The sequence below is a fragment of the Ursus americanus genome, chromosome 1 (assembly GCF_024610735.1).
Source record: "Ursus americanus isolate L20-20 chromosome 1, mUrsAme1.1.p, whole genome shotgun sequence".
NCBI classification, from domain to species: Eukaryota; Metazoa; Chordata; class Mammalia; order Carnivora; family Ursidae; genus Ursus; species Ursus americanus.
The window spans coordinates 42,557,501-42,577,821 of record NC_142127.1 but is presented as its reverse complement, the minus strand read 5'-3'; the positions used below and the strand labels follow the sequence as shown (position 1 = coordinate 42,577,821).

General features: G+C 39.0%; 1 protein-coding gene across 4 annotated transcripts in view; it reads left to right on the top strand.

Moving 5' to 3' along the window:
- Nucleotides 1-20,321, top strand: part of FIGN (fidgetin, microtubule severing factor) — a 126,165-nt gene that overhangs the window by 103,141 nt on the left and 2,703 nt on the right. For 3 of the 4 annotated variants that reach the window (XM_087861095.1, XM_087861086.1, XM_045780731.2), the window contains one exon: nucleotides 14,730-20,321. This exon is cut by the window's right edge and continues 2,703 nt beyond it. In XM_087861095.1, the coding sequence (XP_087717221.1) occupies nucleotides 14,738-16,984 (2,247 nt within the window). In that variant the 5' untranslated portion in view covers nucleotides 14,730-14,737 and the 3' untranslated portion in view covers nucleotides 16,985-20,321. Of the gene's footprint in view, nucleotides 1-13,833; nucleotides 14,229-14,729 lie in introns of those variants that run through there. The other variant, XM_087861098.1, reaches the window with a different exon arrangement.

Here is a 20,321-nt window from a genome sequence, read left to right as displayed (position 1 = left end):
GATATTTTGATTTGAAAGCTATATGAATTCACGAGGGAATGAGTTTGGTTTCTTCTCTACTTTGTAATGCAAAAAAGTACATTCCACAAAATCAGATGAAACAAGCCATTAATTTGACAGTCTCAGTCCTCGTAGCCCTATTGATTCAAAAAGCTGAAAACAGTTATGGAGGCTTATTGGCTCCAATTAGGTGTCGTGAAGCTTGAGGTTAGAAGAAATGAGTGTACTGGGAGAAGAATCACTCAGCAACAGAATCCTTCTTAACATTGTATCATGAATGGGCATCAAATCTTGGTCTCCTGTCATTTTTGTACCTTTTCATTTATTGATTATCTTTATGGACCTGTTTCAGAATGTCCAGAGTCTCATTTCCAAGCTGATTGTGTCACCTTTTTAGGTTGCTTTTAGTGAACAAAAGATACTTGTCTCGTCTTCTGAGATGTTTCATAGTTTAAGCTCAAGAGCTTCCTATGAGGCTCATTTAGGTGTTCTCAAGAAACACTTTCAATTCCTTCTGTGTGATTATAATGCATGTGGAAATGCCTCAGGATATACTCTAGTGATGGATTAATCAATATGAGACTCTATAGATATATACTTATTTCAGCACATGCATCATCTTGCATGGAAATAACTCCTTTCGTTAGAGGTGTCTCACATTTTGGATTTTTTGCCCTTAGCCATAAGACGCCTAGCTAACTCTCATGACCACCCTTAGTGCATATAAATAATATATATCCACAATATTGTTCTTTAATGTTAAGATCTTAGTAAATAGTGCCACAAAAAGGAAGAGTCAGGGAGGAAAATGTTATTCACATTTTTAAGAACAATATCTAATGAAGCGATATAGTGTTATTTATAGCTGCTATTATGAAAGACCAATATTTCTTTGAATATTCCTTTCAGAATGTCCATTTTTGTCCATGTCTTACCTTAGTGATAGAAAAGCGACTTTTTCCTCTAAATGATCACAATATACTTATATCTCGGATAACTTTTCGTATATCATCAAATGACAGGAAAATGGTTTTCTGAGGTGGGGTGGGGATGCTGACGAGGAAAGACTTGATTGCTAGAATCAATTATCAGTTATAAAATCCTTGCTTATCATTTGTTAACAAATCCTCAGTTGAAAACCTTTTGACCAGCTTGGTATAAGCCTAAATTTGGCTGTACAATGAATATAATCCAACTCTAATAGAAGATGACTATATTTCCAAGTATATTTAAAATAGGGGGAAAAATAAGATTATTGTAATAAATCTAACATCACAGCAACCAATTCATGGAGCTTAATTATGACACTACTAAATGTGAAAATCTATTCAGCGCTAGGAACACTTTTCACATTACATTCACGTTAAAGATTGGCTGTTAAGAGCTCATTACTGGTATTTTTCTAAAGAGTGGTTTATTAAACACAGTTACCTAATAAGCATCTTTGGTCGTGCAAATTGCTGAAAACAGTAATGAGTCTGATTAGACTTCATTTCAATTACGACAGCTTGTCTAGAAAAAATTTATATACATATATATATATATGTATGTATATTTCCTTGATGCCTCAGAATCTAGCTACAAGACACGGCAGAGTTTAAAAAATAAAAAGCCACCCTATATTTCCTTTCCACAGTTCACTAATGAAGAGAGAATTGTCCAAGTCATCATCCAATTTACACACTGGAAAACTGGATGGACAAAGTGGAGTCACAATCATGTTTGGTTAAAACAGCAAAGGCTGTCTTGACTAATATGTCTAAATAAGGTCACCTTTAGTTTCTCTCTGCTTTTTTTTTTCCCCTCCTTAGGAATATAAAGCTATAAATGAGGTGGAGACTTAAAAATGATTCATTCTTATTTGGTTTGTGGAGGTTATTCTCCAGATTAATAGGCTCACCTTTCAATTACATTTTATCCATGGATCTTCTACTTAAAATCATAACAATACAGGAAGCTGTTGGACTATGCATGCTAATTACCAGGCCATTTTTTTAATAGATATATTGGGAGGAAAAAAATAAAAGAAACCAAGCTTTATGAACGTGCACTAATATTTCAGAAAGTGTCAAGAAATGTTCATTAGACACTAAACTTGATTTTGATATTTTAAAAAAGTATGTTATTTAGCTGCATTTAACAGCTAACCTCCTATTAAACCATGCCTGAATATTACTGCTCAAATTGAAAGAAAAAAAAAATTGTTAATGTAAAAAGCCTTTAAGTGATTAAGCTGTCATTGCTGTCATTCGGGTACTCTAGTAACATTTTAATGCTTCTGGGAGCTATGGCCAGGGAGGCAATGCACTATTTTATGCTATATTCTCTGAATAGATTATTTTTTAAAGTATAATATCATTTGACACTGAACAAGATAAAATAATTTCTAGGATAAAATATGAAAACAGTGGCTGGATGTAGAAGCATTTTAAAAAAGGACGGCACGATAAAACATCCTCACCTGAAAAACTTCACAAGTTAGCTAAGTGATCAGGTAAGGGCCGTAAGACGAAAGTCAAATACAAATGAATGCTCTTGTAGGCATTTGGATGCTTTCAAAAAGATTTACTTAAAAGGAGACCAGTTCCAGGTATGTCATTTCAACGAGAAAGGAATCTTCTTAGACTTATGATTCATCATTACTTTTATGAATTCTCTATTGCATTAAAAAAAACCCTGTTCTATAGAAAACACAAAAACACTTCTAAATTGACTATTGGGGGTGCTTTCTCCTATGTTACCCAGTTATTACATATTTTAATTATTTGCTTTTCAAGGATTTTTTAACATTTCATCGAAAATGATTATATTAAGTGTATCAACTACACTTCAACTAAAAAATGATTTTATTTTTTTATTCAGCTGAGAAAAATGTATCAATATGTAATAAAATTGCTATTAGGTTTCCTTTTTGAAGAATACTACCCTTATAAATCCAGACCTCCTCCAAAGTGAGTGCTCAATTAAGGAAAAGACTTCCCAGGACAGTTATGGGATCATAAACAAAACTTGAAGTTTTATAAGTATGGAAACTTTTTGAGGTATATGACTTGGTTCAAGCCACAAATAATAAATACCTAGCTAAAGAAAACCTGAAATATACTTACTTGTGATTAAAAATACGATGTGCACATTCGTTAAATCATTTAGAATAAACTTTGGATTCTAAGATTATTAATAGTAAAGCAGATCATTTTTAGGATAAAAGCAATTTTAAAAATCTCCTTTTTTTCTGTCACTTTCTCCCTAGTTTCTCTATATCCTTTCAATAACTACAGACATAACACTGAAACACACACATACAAGCCCCTAGATTTGATTCGTCGGTGTAGCCTAATCACCTGCAGGGTCAGGTTTTCCTGTTGTTTAGGGACTTTATGTAAATAGGATGCACACAATTTGAAGAGGGAGCAGGAAGATTTGACTTATTTACTTGTTTTAACATAAGCAACTAAAACTAGCAAATTTAAAGATAAGTTTCTTTTGTCGTGATGAGCACTGGGTGTTAATTTAAGTGAAGAATCACTAAATTCTGCTCCCGAAACTAATATTATACTCTATGTTAATTAACTAGAATTTAAATAAAAACTTGAAACATTGAAAAAAGATAAGTTTCTTTCAAATTCTCTGCTGATTTAAAAATGTGACCGTTAGCTCCGTTTTCCTTAAAATTATTAGCAAACACGGGAGCATTTCCATAACTAAGGAGGCCAATAAAATAGTGCATGATAGGTAAGAAGTATACAATTGTAGTATAGTTTATACCACATAGAAGCAACACCCTATAGCTTTTAACTCTATTGACAGTATTGAGAGCAAGTTTATGCTTAACTGTTGGATTAGAGACAAAGTTGCCATATTTATTCACAACAGAAGAGAGTTGGATTGGAACTGATTGTAGAATCGTAAGCAAAAGAACGCGGGTATGGATTTCATGTGATTAATGTCACTGGACCAATCATTGTTTTAAATTCAGCCAAGGTATAAAATAAAAAAAATAAAATAAAATAAGATATATAATTCAGCCAAGGCCTAAACTTTTTCTTTGACATAATGGCATTGTCTGTCCTAACAGTAGATGAAACGATATTGTTAAATATTGTCATAGGGAATGTGACCAAGATAGAATATTCTCTGAAGAAACATTTTCTTTTAGGTTAGGTTGTTGGGCACCCCCTCCAGGACAGGAAGTGCCACTTTCTTTGAGGACGCTGATATCCTTCCTCTCTTTTCTGCTTCTGTCTCATTATGCAGCATTCTTTGTTTTTACAAATGGAAGAGCCAACAGCGCTAATGACTGGACTGTCATTCACACTGCACTTTTAACAACGTTCTGTTTATCTGGAAATTAGAGCATCCTAATTATAGGTGGTGCTCAGGTTTATTTCACCAGACCATAGAATGGGGCTGGGGGGAGGGAAGGTGGGGGGGGGGGGTTGCGGAGAAGAGAGAGGTAAGAGAACTGGTATTCTTAGTAAGAGCTCTTCACTTTTAATCCTGGACCGTGTTGATTGTATTCGGAAGCAGTTTATCTTCATACGTGGTCTCATATGGAAGAAACAACCCTAAACCCACCTAAACTCATTTCATATGTTGCTTTTTCCACTGCCTCCAGATCAAAGTTATTTTCTTCAGGCTGGACTAAATTATACACAGGTCCCAGGAGTGAAGGACACTGAATTAATGCACTATGTCACCCAGCCCTGACTATAGAATATTTTTATCAAAGTCCAAGACACTATTTTGCTATTGCATTAAAAATTAATGCACGAATTGCCAAAAAGAGAAAAATGCATAAATAACCTAAACAAATTTTGTCTGGGCTTTGCACACTACCTAGAGTCACCTTAAGCAGAGTTTTTAAGGAGAATGGTTGAAAAAGTTGTATACTTATATGTAAATCATATTCTACTCCTTTGTCTAATTATGTGAGGGGACTCTCAATCTTAAATAAGCAGCCTCAATGGTCTATTTTGTCTTACGTAAACTGTCTTTTTAGAGTAAGGTTCTAGAGGAACGCAAAAAAAGGAGGATGAATGCAAATTCCGTCTTACAGAAGGTCGTGGGGCTTGGGAGATTCTGAAATTCGTTTATTGACCCACGTCAGCACGGCGTGTTGGGCAAAAAGTGAATACAGTTCGGTTTAAATAGAACTAATTGAACGTTGCATTTATATACTTGAAATAGAATACACACGTGCAAATAGATGTTTACAAATAGCTGTGTGTGCGCATCATGATTAACATAACATTTCAGGATTGTGACCGAGGAAATTAACCAGCCACGTCATAATTCAAAGTTGGTATCATGCCCGGTTTGTGTTAACTAAAAGTGCAAATTTATTTTATATGACACAACAGTAACTTGAGAATCAATTGGAATAACCTCGGACTTAGGACAATGATAATGCTGCCTCGGCAGAGACCTTTTATAAAAAAAAAATTCAAAAAACGACAGAAAATGCACAATACTTTTGGCATGTGGATTTCTCTTTCTGGATCAACCATACAGGCCGGATACTATGAACCTAGCGCAGGGCTTTCAGGTTGTGTTAACCCCGTTTATCCCCGCACGCTACACAGCTCACCTGTTATTTACACACATAAGAGGGTTGATACCGCAGAACAAGGGGAGTGCTCTGTTGTGACACAGAACATACATATTCATTAGCCCGGGCAGTCCCCATGGACATATGTGGTATGTCCTGATGATCTTTGTATGACAAAAAGAACCGGGGGGAAGGGTAGGTGGCTGTAATGGATTGAAAACGTATGTGAGAAAAGGGAAGAGACAGCATGAGAAATGAAAGGCCATAAAGGAACAACTTTAAAGGTTCCCTACAATGCACTCTTTAAGCGGATTACAAATTATCCAAACACATTCACAGACGTAGAATAAACAAAATATTTGACTTAACCTGGAAGAATCCGTCCTCTTACCTAGTAACCCTCAAACTCTTCCTGACACTAAATACTGAGATTCTGAGTATGAATGATTTGTATATTTTAAATTGTATGTATATGCCTAGCCCTGTATTCTTTGGACTTAACTGTGATACGATAGACAGAATTTTGGACACTGTTTCTTTACTTGATTTAGATTAGTATTCAAAAATTTTTACACATAAACTTTTGTAAAACCCAGCCCTTACAAAAAAAAATGAACAAACAAAAAGTCTAAATTATGATTTTAAAATAGATGGATAATGTGAGCGTGATTATACGTTCATTTTAATACTTGGATTTAAGTTTAGGAAATTTTAGGACCCCCCCATAGGAAAAAATACTTATTTGAATTATGATTATGATTTCCTGCGTTGCTTTAAGTGATAGGCTGTCCACCCTGATCATATATTGAATATAAACTCAGTGGACTAAAAGTGATACTTCTCTCATCAGTGTAATTTGCTTTGCATAAGTGCTCATGCATTCATCCTCATAAATGGAAGCCGTCCTCCTGTGTATGTCTTACATATTAAAAATGATGACCTATCAGACCAGTGCATACCGTTTCATCCTCAGTATGAAATATTGGCAAAATAGTCATTTTTACATTTGGTCACATTTTGAGAAGTGAATATTTTGTTGCTGTGAATAAAATCTAATGTATTTTAGGGAAACTGACTCAGATCATTAGCTACACACAAATTTAACTGAAGGACAGAGTATATATCATTCTAGTCTAAGTCGTGATGCCCATAACATTGAATACAGGTTCTTACTATGCCCCAAATGATGGCATATAGAACAAGACCGGTTGCCTACCCACATACCATCCACTCAAGAATGTTGTCTGAGATATAAGAGGCATAACTTGGAGTAACTTAAAACAGTCTCTCAAAAGTTGTACTAAAGATCATGACTGACCGAGAGGGGGCTCTTTACAATTAAATGAAGCTTTGGTTTGTGGTATTAGAACCTATGGTATATTCAAAGGAGCATATTAGAAATGGTGGGGATTGACATAGGGAAAACAGCTAGAAAAAGTATGACAAATCAGAGCAAAGGGGGAGACAGTGAAATAACAGCAATGTGGAAGCCAGCTTTTTAAGAAATCATTATTCATCATTCTATACTGTTGCACTAAGGACACTGAATCAACAAGAAAAATATCAACCATTTTCCCTATGTTCTGATTAAGAAGACAGGAATGCATATATATATATATATATATATATATATATATATATATATATATATATTAGGATTTAGGATTTTTTCCTAAAGATACTACTTGTTCAAGTTTTAGAGCACTATACTTGCTAGTTTTCAAAAAAATGTACTTAAGTATAAAAGCTGGAGCTTGAAGCTTCTAAATGAAGTTACAGATTTGATTGTTTACGTCATTGATTGGTACCATCAAAATACCCGATGTTATAATAGGGAGTGGGGACACTGTGACAAAGTGGACAGGGCATGCCATGTCCAAACTGGGTAGATGGTTTTCAGATTCAGCCAATTGTTGCCAGACAAGAATGAGATCTCGTGATCTAAGACAAGCATTCAGCTTGTCTTGAAAAATAGGAAATACAGAAGTGAAGATTATTTTCATAAAGTTAACTGATTTTTGAAACCTGGCGCTGGCCAAACCACAGCTGGTCACCGCTACACGCTGCCTGCAGGCAGTTAGGTGGCAATTCCTCTACGTGAGAGGCTGGGGTATGAGAACTGTATTTACCAAGGGCCATTTAGCCAGAAATGCCTTTGTGGCTCTTAAAAAGGATCGCTTTATGCAAATATGGTGAAAGGGGAGGAGGGAGTAATTTGCTTCAAAATATATTATCATTTGGAGTCTCGAGGTGTGAAAGTGTGATTTAAAGAGAAAAATCATTTGACAGTATTGTTATATAATTAGAATATCTTATTTCGAGACTGCAAGTTTTGAGATCATTCCTAACTGGATTTACCCCTGTAAGTACTTTATTTCTTACTTGTGGTCTCTACAGTGTTGAGTAACAAATAACATTTAAAATAAATAAAATACTGTGAAAACATCTGGAATCGAAAAACATTTGAATTTCTGACGCCTTTTGGTAAGATCATGCTCTGCGTTTTGCTGAGTATGAAAGAATTTCGGTACCTTCCTTATAACCAACATTCCCACTGGAAAATTTCCTTTTCAGTAGCTATCTCGAGGTTGAAGAAAAAGTGATTTATAAATTCTAGGAGTGATTTTACTTTTTCCTGTCTAGTCAGTTTTGTTTTGCTTTTAATGCACTTGTATTATTTTTAGAAATCAAAGAACAGGAACTCTTTGTATGGCAGTTCACAGTTGGAAGATATTTTCAGTGCATATTACACTTTAGCTAATCTTATTAACAATCCAGTAAGATGGACGATACCATTATGGCGCACATTTTATAGCTGAGGAAAGTGAGTTGGATGTGCCTAAGTGACTTCACCAAGATTAGAACAGATAAGCAATGGCATGAGCAAGGCCAATGGTCTGATTCCCAAGCTTGGGATATTCACTCTTCAGACAAAATTCTACAACCTTCTTTACGTTTCTGTCAGCCCCTTTCTATCCCACCAAGCTAGCAGTGCCTCCAAATAAAACAGTGTGTTGGGCAAATTAGTTTTCAACCCCACAGGACACCATGGTAAGTGAAGTTCCAAACTATAATGGAGACTGTCTGGATTGGGCACTAGGTCACGTTAATGTTCCCTTAATCTCTAAAATCAGAGAGAATTTAGAATGTGAAGTGGCAAAGAAGACAAAGCTGAAAAGGTTTCGTTGTCTGATAAACAGATTCCCTTGACTTCAGTTCTTAGCGCTGAACCACAGGCTCTGTATATAGTGGGCCCTCAAGTCGTCGACTAAATAAAATTAGCAGTCCCTACCTTATATTTAGCTGATAAAGGGCTTCTAATTTTGGTGTTCAGAAGATGGAACCGGATTAAATAGATGAAGGAGCACGTGTAATTTCTGTGCTCTTCCCCCTCACTTTTAGATATGGCCTCACATTTTCAGGCTGGGAATTATCAGGAAATGGACTGAGGAAGATTTCAGATCAAATGGGTTAGTCCAGGGAATACTAGACACTGCGGTGTTGGCCTCTTGGCTTCTGAGGGTGAGGCCACAGAAGGAGAACGCCCCTGGGTCTGCGCAGACATTCCATGTGCTCATTGCTCCCCTGGAAGGATCATGATAAGGAGATGCTGCATCGGGCCAGTCTGCACCACCAGGAGGTTTGTAGGTGCTCTCGCGAAGCTTTTCACTGCATAAATCTGTATTTTTAGCCAATGAATGTGCTCTGTCTTCCTGAAATGCTGTATGTTCCGTGTGTTAGTTCTGCCATTCCCTAGAAGAGGACACATCTGTTGCAGTGTTAGGCTGAATATATTCAAGTTGACCCTTGAGCAACGCAGGTTTTGAAAATCTGCGTATGACTTTTGACTCCCTGAAAACTAATAGCCTACTCTTGACCAGAAGCCTCACCAATAACATAAACGGTCGATTAACACCCATTTTGTATGTTGTGTGTATTATATACTGTATTCTTACGATGAAGTAAGCTCTATAGAGAAGAGCAAATGCTATTAAGAAAGTCGTAAGAGGAAATAACACCTGCAGTATTGTCACGTATTAATCCAAAAAAATCTGCATATAAGCGGACCCACATAATCAAAGCTGTGTTTCCAACTGTACTTTGTTATATTGATCCCAGGAGTGATTGCTTTCTCGAGAGAACATGGGTAAATATGCTATTAGATTTTTTAGAAATATATTTAAATAAATAATAATGAAGAGTTCAGAGGCACCGTGGCCCAAAGGAGTGTAACAGGTGTAGCGATGTCGTGCAGGCCTGTGTGGGGCATCGTGCAGCTATCCTAGAGCGAGCAAGCCTTCCTGGCCTGCAGCTGTTTGCCTCAGGCCCCCGCCCCTGGGAAGTGTGAGGAAACCTGCAGATACGGCAGCGTCCCTAGCAGCCAGAATCACCGCATGGGAACCTCGTGGAAGAGACCGGCTTTTTTAGACCCGCTGAGCAGCATCCCTGGGTTAGGTAGGGGTGGGGGGAAGGTGGTGAGGGCCTTACATTCATATTTCCAGGAACGTGTGCTAAAAATAGACTCCAGCGGCTTAGTCTCTTCTTTCAGATGCCCTCCAATGCATTCCGCACGTTGTTTTTATATCCTTCCTTTTTCTGTGTAACAGCTTCTTTATCATTCTAAAGCTAAGACAGAACTTCGAAGGGTATCACAGTTGTGCTGTTGCAAAATAGTTAAAGAACAAAATGCAGCACGTAAAGCAATGAGGCAGCGACTGCTCAGTAATTAAACCCAAGTTATAAAGTGGTCAGAAATGGTAAGGAACATGTTATCCAAACTGTCCAGTTTTATGAGAAATATAGACTTGTTCATTTATATATGCATAACTTCATCCAATGGCAATGAAATAACAAAATGCTCGGGCTTTGTACAGTAGTACCTATCATTCTGGTATAACACTCACGTTCACGTCTCTTAAAAGCAATTTTCTATCAAATTACATATTTTACAAACACACACATTGCAGTGGAATTTGCTGGCTGTATTAAGAATTTCCTGATCCTCTCAAAAATAAAAATTGATGTTTTGGAACAATTCTTCAATTATCTTTAAGAAGTCTTTTTCAGACTTTCCACTGTTTTCGGAGTTTTTATTGTACCTATTTAAGCTCTTTCTAAACAGCATAGGAAGTTACTGTTCTGGAGTCATGTTTCTACTAGTGTTAAAATAGTATTGTTTCTGAGATTTCTCTCTGCATGTTCCAGAGAGAAACCACATAAAATCTGTTTTTTAAGGCCCACCTGATTATTTGGGTGCCAAATTAAGTGACACGCCTCTGCTGCTTCCGACACGTAGAGAACAGCAGTACAATCAAATGAAGCATGATTTTTTGTTCAAAGAACATTTGGCTCTCCATTTTTCTTCTATTCCACACCAGAAATAGCACCATCAATAAACAGAATAATAATAACAACAACCACCACCACAAGTTTGGTTCTCCTTCCAATTAGCATTAAAATTCGAGAAACTGATGAGAAAGCTCTCTGTGCTCCCAAAGCCCGGGCAATCTCCTGAACGCTGGCTTCTTCAGCTCCTACTAATAATAAGAACTAGCTTATGCTTAACTATTAACTGACGCTTTCAAGTAACATTAATGATTTCAAAACACGGGGTAAATACTCGTGTTCCGGGGGATGTGAATAACTCTGTTCCCTTAAGGTTATTTAATCAAAGCTCAGTCTTGCCTTTGGCAGCCCCGCTAAGGTTACTGGTAGTTAGCATGCATCAATAAATAAACTTCCAATTATCTTGGTAAGCACATCCAAAAATAGCACGAGAATCAAAAGGCAATGGTATATCCAGTAATTGTCCCAAGTAAATAATTTTGATAGGATCTTTCCTTAATTTCAGATGAAATAAAAATCTTAAGAAATGTATTAGTTTTGTTAGAGTTAAACTCCGCAGACATACCCAATGAAAATGACCAACCTTTTTTAATGTAAACGTTACATTCCTGTCTTTTACAGTGATTATAACTTACTGAAACCATTGTTTATACACTTTTTATAAATGATCAACTTACAAGAAGAAATTTTAAGCCAATAAGGGGGAAGATTGCCTTTTTGTTTGTTTTTCAAATAATTATTACAAATTTGAGCAGTTTCGTTTTTTTAAATGGGCTTTTATCATGTTTGTCATGTATGTTAACTAATGCCAACGATGGCTTAGCTCAGCTAACCGAAAGGAAGCCATGCCTTTTAGTGTGTGTGTGTGTGTGTGTGTGTGTGTGTGTGTGTGTGTTATGTTCTGTTTGTGGTAAATTCCATTTTCTGTGACCCCAAAATATTTTTGGAGGCCTCCTTTCAAGACATTTATTCATGTTTCTTCTGTATCAATCTCATCAAACTTCCACTCAGAGCATATGTGCATTCTTATTTTCTCAACTGTGTATTTGATAATCTTTTAAAGAAAAAACCCTAATAGAAATTCCCTGGAAATAATTTACAGGACTAATGAATTTGTAGGTCTTTTAGACAGTTCTACATTACAGTCACATTAATATTCTTTCCTTTTTATAAGGCTTGAAGTAAATCCCATGACAGAAGAAGAATTTAGATACTGATTACTTACGATTGGTTCCTGGTGATTTGCTCTTAATAATTTCCAGTTGAATTTAATGAAAGTATGATTCCTGAAATGCTGCTTCATTAAAATTGCATCTTTTCCCCTTTAAGTGTGGTTTCGGTCATTTTGCCCATTCTGCAATGTGTTTTCCTGCCCCCCCCCCCTTCAAAAGGAATGATTGAGAAAGCAGAAACAATTAATATCACTTTAGTTCCTCCTAGAAGTCACCCCCAGAGTTCGGACTGAAATGATGCAACCTGTACTTCACCAGGATTTTATAATTTTTTTTTCCCCAATTGATGATAGTATTTTTTTTAAATAGAGTTTTAAAAGAAAAACATACGAAGATTTGGGAGGAGTGAGGGAAAGGAAAGTGAAGAAAGAATCTTGCATATCCAAGAGAAGTAAGGTCTTTCATATTTTTATTAAAAAAAATAGAGAGCTTGATTAAGTTATACTGTGCAGCATTCAGACTTAATTTAACTGAGATGGTGATTTGCAAATGAATATCTACATGGATCCTTTTTAAAAATCCAAATGCAAATGAGTACAACTGCAGTAAAATATATTTGCAAATGAATCCTGTTGCTTTATTCATTTATTGTGTAATTACTGCAATCCTTCCCACCTTGTTTTCAGTATTTCTTAATCATTAAGTCGGAAGCATGACAGCAGTGCCAGCCCTGGCATGATTCTCTTTGACTAAAACCTTGTAAATTAACACAATTAGCACAGCATCATCCTGCTAATTAACTTCCAGTGTCTGGTGCAGTGGTTTTGCAAACAAGGAAGAGGGAGTCAGGAGGGAATCAACATGCCATTCTGTTACCAAACTCTGTGCTGTGTTCAGTTTAGCTCAGGAAGTCAAAGCTGGCCATGTCAGAAGCCAGAGTCAGGGAATGAAGAGCTAAAGGGGTTGGAGAAGGAAGGCAGAAGGGTGTAGGAGCTGTCAAAATAGACTGCAGAAATTCAGAAGGGAGCTGATGCCGCAGATGCTTCATTTAGACCAGGCCTCCTTCTTATCAAGGAATCTCTGCCAGAGGCCATAAGGCAGTCTACAAAATTCACTTTGGGTAATACAAAGGAGATTAAGGAGGCCTACTTGATATAGCTGTACCAGAATAGGAAGTGTTCGAACCAAGCAGAGATTAGAACGAGGTGAGCCAGCCCTGGGAGACAAAACAGGGTTCCAGTGCTCTACTGTAACTAAGTATATAGGAGTCCTCCAGGGTACGTTCTAAATCCCGTTGGGTAGTGGTTCCCTAATCTGTGAAATAAGGTAATTTCTAAGGTCTCTTCAAACTGTAACATTTAAATGATTCTCTGATTCTAACTGAGAAAATACTCTAGTTTTACAGTTTGCTACTTAAGTCACCTTGCTTCGGTTAGTAATCTAGCAGGTGATAGAATTACCCATAGCATCTCATTATCTAGCTGTGTTCCTTGAGTGTATGCCACACACACACTGCTTCCCACAGAAATGTAAAGAGAATCCAGATTCTCTCCCTCTTCTCTATTCTTATACTCCCTTTCACCTGTTTCCTCCCTCCCTGCCTGCGTGCACTCCTTCCTTCCTTTCTTCCTTCCCTCTTCTCTCCTTCTCTCTCCCTCTCCGCCCCCTATATATATATATGTATATATGTGTATATATATACATACATATACACACACATAATAGGTATATGTAAAGATATGTGTGTGTGTGTGTGTGTGTGTGTGTGTATGTATTCTCCCATCTTAGTACTTGGAGGCTGTAAAGCAGAGGGAAGGATTATAGGGGAAGGAGGGAGAATGCCAGCTGGAAGACCGACAGACAAGTGATGCTTGTTTTTTTTTTTCAGAGACTCAACAACAGAACTGAGAGGCAGAAAGGAGCCAGTTGTAATTCATACCGAGTTGTAGGCTTTGTGCGATGAAAGCGATGGAGCGCTGCCTGGGAGATTGCTTTGCTGCACTCCACGAAGCAGATTTGAAACTGTCGTGGAGCACTTTAGATGAGAGTTGGATTATGGAATGACCTGCTATGTCTGTGTCATATTGTTCTGCGCAGGGAGCATTATACTGTGCTAACTAGGTGTTCAGTACCAAATAAGAGAGGGGTCCTAGATGTGATCTGTCAGCTGTGTCTCATTTTTATATTGGTTAAAATATAAAACAGAAACTCTGATGTGAAGAGACAGGACGGCTAGATATTGCACATGTTAATAGTATCCCGTTCCCGATAGTTAAAAGATATGCACGTTTCATTGTAAGAACCTGTTCTAATTTGACAGGACTGTGTGTGTACATATATATGTGTTCCTGTGTGTGTGCAGCGAGTAACTCGACAGGCTTAACAGAAATCAATTTGTTTATCACTTAACAATGAACAGAGAATGAGGTCTTCTACTGAGTTTTGGTTTAAATTCGGTTTACTTTGTATCCGGGACGAAATCCGGTCCGTTTGAAAGTGTACCTGCCGTCCAGGTCACAATGGACGTCACACCCTATGGGGCTTCCTTGTCACGTCTCCAGCATTAATGGAAGATAATAGGTAACACGTGAAGGTAGGGGGAAAGCTTTCACACTTCTGACGAGTATCTCAGTAAATTAACTTTCGTCCCCCCAAATCCGCAGGCTTGAAGATGCAGTGGACGCCGGAGCATGCCCAGTGGCCAGAACAGCACTTTGACATCACCTCCACCACTCGGTCTCCTGCCCACAAAGTGGAAGCCTACAGAGGTCATTTGCAGCGCACCTATCAGTACGCCTGGGCCAACGATGACATTTCTGCTCTGACTGCATCCAACCTACTCAAAAAATACGCAGAGAAGTATTCTGGCATTTTAGAGGGCCCCGTGGACCGGCCTGTACTCAGCAACTACTCCGATGCCCCATCAGGCCTCGTGAACGGTCGGAAAAATGAAAGCGAACCCTGGCAGCCTTCCTTGAATTCCGAAGCGGTTTATCCCATGAACTGTGTCCCGGATGTTATCGCGGCCAGCAAAGCTGGAGTCAGTTCAGCCCTCCCTCCGGCAGACGTCTCTGCAAGTATAGGGAGCTCTCCTGGGGTGGCCAGCAACCTGACAGAACCGAGTTATTCCAGTAGTACCTGCGGGAGCCATACCGTCCCTAGTCTCCACGCAGGGCTCCCGTCTCAGGAATATGCCCCAGGATACAACGGCTCGTACCTGCATTCTACTTACAGTAGCCAGCCAGCACCTGCACTTCCCTCGCCGCACCCTTCTCCCTTGCATAGCTCTGGGCTCCTCCAGCCCCCGCCGCCACCGCCACCACCACCAGCCCTGGTCCCAGGCTACAATGGGACCTCGAACCTCTCCAGCTACAGCTATCCCTCTGCTAGCTACCCTCCTCAGACTGCTGTGGGATCCGGGTACAGCCCTGGCGGTGCACCCCCTCCTCCTTCAGCGTACCTGCCTTCAGGAATCCCTGCTCCTACCCCTCTGCCCCCCACCACTGTTCCTGGCTACACCTACCAGGGTCACGGTTTGACACCCATTGCGCCCTCGGCTCTGACAAACAGTTCGGCAAGTTCTCTCAAAAGGAAGGCTTTCTATATGGCAGGGCAAGGAGATATGGACTCCAGTTACGGAAATTACAGCTATGGCCAACAGAGATCGACACAGAGTCCTATGTACAGAATGCCCGACAACAGCATTTCAAACTCAAATCGGGGGAATGGCTTTGACAGAAGTGCTGAAACATCATCCTTAGCATTTAAGCCAACGAAGCAGCTAATGTCCTCTGAACAGCAAAGGAAATTCAGCAGCCAGTCCAGCAGGGCTCTGACCCCTCCTTCCTATAGTACTGCTAAAAATTCATTGGGCTCAAGATCCAGCGAATCCTTTGGGAAGTACACGTCGCCGGTAATGAGTGAGCATGGGGACGAGCACAGGCAGCTGCTCTCTCACCCAATGCAAGGCCCTGGCCTCCGTGCAGCTACCTCATCCGACCACTCTGTGGACGAGCAACTGAAGAATACTGACACGCACCTCATTGACCTGGTAACCAACGAGATTATCACCCAAGGACCACCAGTGGACTGGAATGACATTGCTGGTCTCGACCTGGTAAAGGCCGTCATTAAGGAGGAGGTTTTATGGCCAGTGTTGAGGTCAGACGCATTCAGTGGACTGACGGCCTCACCTCGGAGCATCCTTTTATTTGGACCTCGGGGAACAGGCAAAACATTATTGGGCCGATGCATAGCTAGTCAGCTGGGGGCCACGTTTTTCAAAATCGCCGGTTCTGGACTCGTTGCCAAGTGGTTAGGAGAAGCCGAAAAAATTATCCACGCCTCTTTTCTCGTGGCCAGGTGTCGCCAGCCGTCGGTGATTTTTGTCAGTGACATTGACATGCTTCTCTCCTCTCAAGTGAGCGAGGAACACAGTCCAGTCAATCGGATGAGAACGGAATTTCTGATGCAGCTGGACACTGTACTAACTTCAGCTGAGGACCAAATCGTAGTAATTTGTGCCACCAGTAAACCAGAAGAAATAGATGAATCTCTTCGGAGGTACTTCATGAAACGACTTTTAATCCCACTTCCTGACAGCACAGCGAGGCACCAGATAATAGTACAACTGCTCTCACAGCACAATTACTGTCTCAATGACAAGGAGTTTGCACTGCTCGTCCAGCGCACAGAAGGCTTTTCTGGACTAGACGTGGCTCATTTGTGTCAGGAAGCAGCGGTGGGCCCCCTCCATGCCATGCCAGCCACAGACCTTTCAGCCATCATGCCCAGCCAGTTGAGGCCCGTTACATATCAAGACTTTGAAAATGCTTTCTGCAAGATTCAGCCTAGCATATCTCAAAAAGAGCTTGATATGTATGTTGAATGGAACAAAATGTTTGGTTGCAGTCAGTGATAACTTCTTTAAAAAAAAATGTAATGAATGTTGGCACACACGCATAAAACCTGCTACATAGGGTATAGAGCCCCTTTCCAGTAGTGTTTAAATCGCAAAGGGTACTGGGGAAGATGACGATTGAGTTGCATCTTTAGAGTCAGGGTAGATTTGGAGGAAAAACGCATCAAATGAGAGCTTCTGATTTGAGAGCCCCAGATGACAGAAAGCATCTGCTGATGCTCAGTCCGGTTCAAGCTAGACAACACTCACCAAGGAGCAAGGTGCAAGTGTGTTGATTTCAGAAGGACATGAACCTCGTGTGTTGATTCCATTCTGCTGTTCTCGAGATTTAGTTGCTGTCAAGTGCCTGGAGTGGTGCTTTATTTTTTGTTTGCCTCACAATTACATTGGTGGCATGTGCTAATATAAAGAGCTTTAACTTCAAACATTATTGGACTAAAGAGATGAACGGTTGTGTGATGACAGAAAACCAGATTTTTGCCATTTTAAGAGCAACAGTATTCCTCAATCCTGTCTGTTCTGCAGTATTAAGCTAAGAACAGGTAAAACAGGGTAACGGTAATCTGGACCTTAATTTCTGCAGTTCATTTCTTTTAATGTTCTTGTCTGCAAAAACTCAGGAAAGCGATTGTGATTTGTACAGTACCTCAAAGGAATGTGTTGAAAGCACTATGTACTGCTGAGAGTAATGGGATAGGCTTCAATGTTACTTTATATTAAAAATGTATGTTTACCTCAACAATTGGAAAATAGCAAGGAAAATTACTTTGAATGTATCCGGAAAAATACTGACGTGTGATACAACTGAATATTTACAATTTAAAATAGAAATGGAAGGATTTTTTTTAAAAAAGATTCTTTTACTAATTATGGGGAATTAACCAGAGCAGAATAATTCTTTATGTCAAAAACTGCAAGAGTTCTTCATACATTGCTCCTTGATAATGAAGTGAAAATGTTCTTAAAAGGTACACTGGTTAATGGAAAGCTACTTATTCAGTTCATGTTAGTGTCTAGAACACTCGGCCACAAGACCTGCTTAGGACCCTGAAAGTCACAGTACCTAAAAACTAGGACTGCCTTTTACTGCATAGGTGGTGGTGGTGGTGGTGGTGGTGGTGGTTTGCGAATTCTCTCTTAAAACTGCTGGGAATGGTGTCCTTCTATTCACTAATCTAGCTTATAGGCTTGCCGTGCTGTTTGATAGAATGCAGAAGATAGCAAGCAAAAACAAACAAATACAAAAACCGACCAATCAACTTCTCTATATCCACAAAGAACATCTACATCCCCTCTCCTTTTTGACTCCTCTCTTCTCAGTGCAATTTTGCTTCTCATTTTGAAATCTTCTGGGCTGTAGTGCTCCCACATTCATTTCTACCTCAGTTTTGTTACATTTCTCTTGGAGAGTAAAATAGAAAATTGGAAATGGACACATACACACACACACACACGTGCGTGCGCATGTGCACACGCACACACACACACACACAACTACACCTTGTCAAACACGTTACTTTGTTTTCTCCCTTTTCCCATAAATCTAGTTTCCAGAAACATCGGTCTTCATGCTTGCTTCCACCTGAGTCCACCCCCACCCCAGAATCTGGGGCATTTTTCTTAATTTCCCATTCTTCCCCTGCTCCCCGCCCCCCCAAGTTGTTCTTTGTATCCTTTAATGCTTTATGTGCAACTTTTCATTGATAGCTAACTGATGTTCGGCAATGCCTCTGAACAGACAGTGTAGGCTGTAGCTTTCCAAAGCCACTGCCCATGCATAAGCAGAACAGCCTGGCTTTTTGAATGTATTTTTCCTGTTTTTTTTTTTCCTTCCTTTTTTTTTTTTTTTTTTAGTTGAGAGATGCAGTAACAAAACTGTTGCAAAGCACTGGCATTTTATGTATTCAAAAAGTGATGTACATTTTTTAAAAATTTAAATAAATGCAATGAGAAGCCCCAAGAAAGCTTTCTGTTATTGTTTTTTTTTTCTTCAAAAATTCACAATGTCAAATTCTCTGAAACACTTAACATAGAGAAAGCTAATGAAGGACTTCATCGTATTTCTGAAATTTATGATGCTTGATCATTACTCCCCTTTTTTCGTATTTTTCATGTTGCAAAAAACTGAGCAAATGAACCAAAATTTAATTTACTGTGATATTCTATCAATTAAAACTGTGCTTACATATAAATATTCCATATTAAAAAGCAGTGCCTTTCATTAAGGATACAAAAAATAATATTTAAATACGTCCTCTGCTTTTCACGAGTGAATAAATGCTATAATCGTGTCCTGGCTCTACCCTGCACATCTCTTATTGTAAGGGAATTCTAATATCCCCATTAACTTGTAGGTTCATATTGATCTCACTGACAAGTTTACTTTTGCACAGTGCTGACCTATTTTCTGTCTTTTAGACATTACATTTCATTTCCGCCAACATGCTGTGTTCACTTGAAAGCAACTGGCAAGTTTTGACAAACCCAGTCTTATTTAGACAACTATGGAAAATCCAATATTGACCCACATTTTTGTGGCTAGTAAGAGTTAATGCCAAATATGACTGCACTATTGTGTTTTATGCTCATTTATAAAACTGCAAATAAATTAAAGTCATACATATTGGCTTTTAGCTTTAAGTGACTTAAAAATTACTTTGAGATATGAGTGGTCAAAAATCCATGTATTTAGGCAGAAGCTGAAGTCTTGTGTGAATTTCATTTAGCCTCATGAATTCTTGGATTTGATCTCTTGGGAAATTGGGCATGCTGAAGAAATGAAGATCTGTTGGGGGAGATAAGGCTGACCTTTGAGTAGATAGTGCTATCCTGTGATTCTTTGATTCCGCATGGCAGCATTACGAGCTCTTCTATGGACTAGCCTAATAATGAGCTCTTTTCTGACCATCCCTTCTGGAGCTTGGGTGGGGGTGGGGTGCCACATCCTGAGAAGTAAATGTGTACAATCAGTGATAGTACGACTGAGTAAGCGGGCTTCGTACTCGTGGCCTCTTTTTGACTGCTAAGAATTTGGAGAAGGCTACTAATGAAGGTAAGGTAATGAGCCAGTCCAAATCCCTTGCCGTCTGGCCAGGGGATTTGAGCCAGTCCACTTAACAGCCCCTAATTCTGTTCTTCACAACTGCAATAACATTTCCAACGGGAACAAAAAGGAAGTGAAGGAAACCACTTCAGTAGAAGGATCAATAGAAATTCAAGAGGTAGTTCATAATGACCTTATGTGTGACACAAATGGAAATACCCTACACTCCTGGCATGCTTCTCACCAAAATATTTAGAACAGTAGTGACAATATGGAAAACTTTGCTGACTG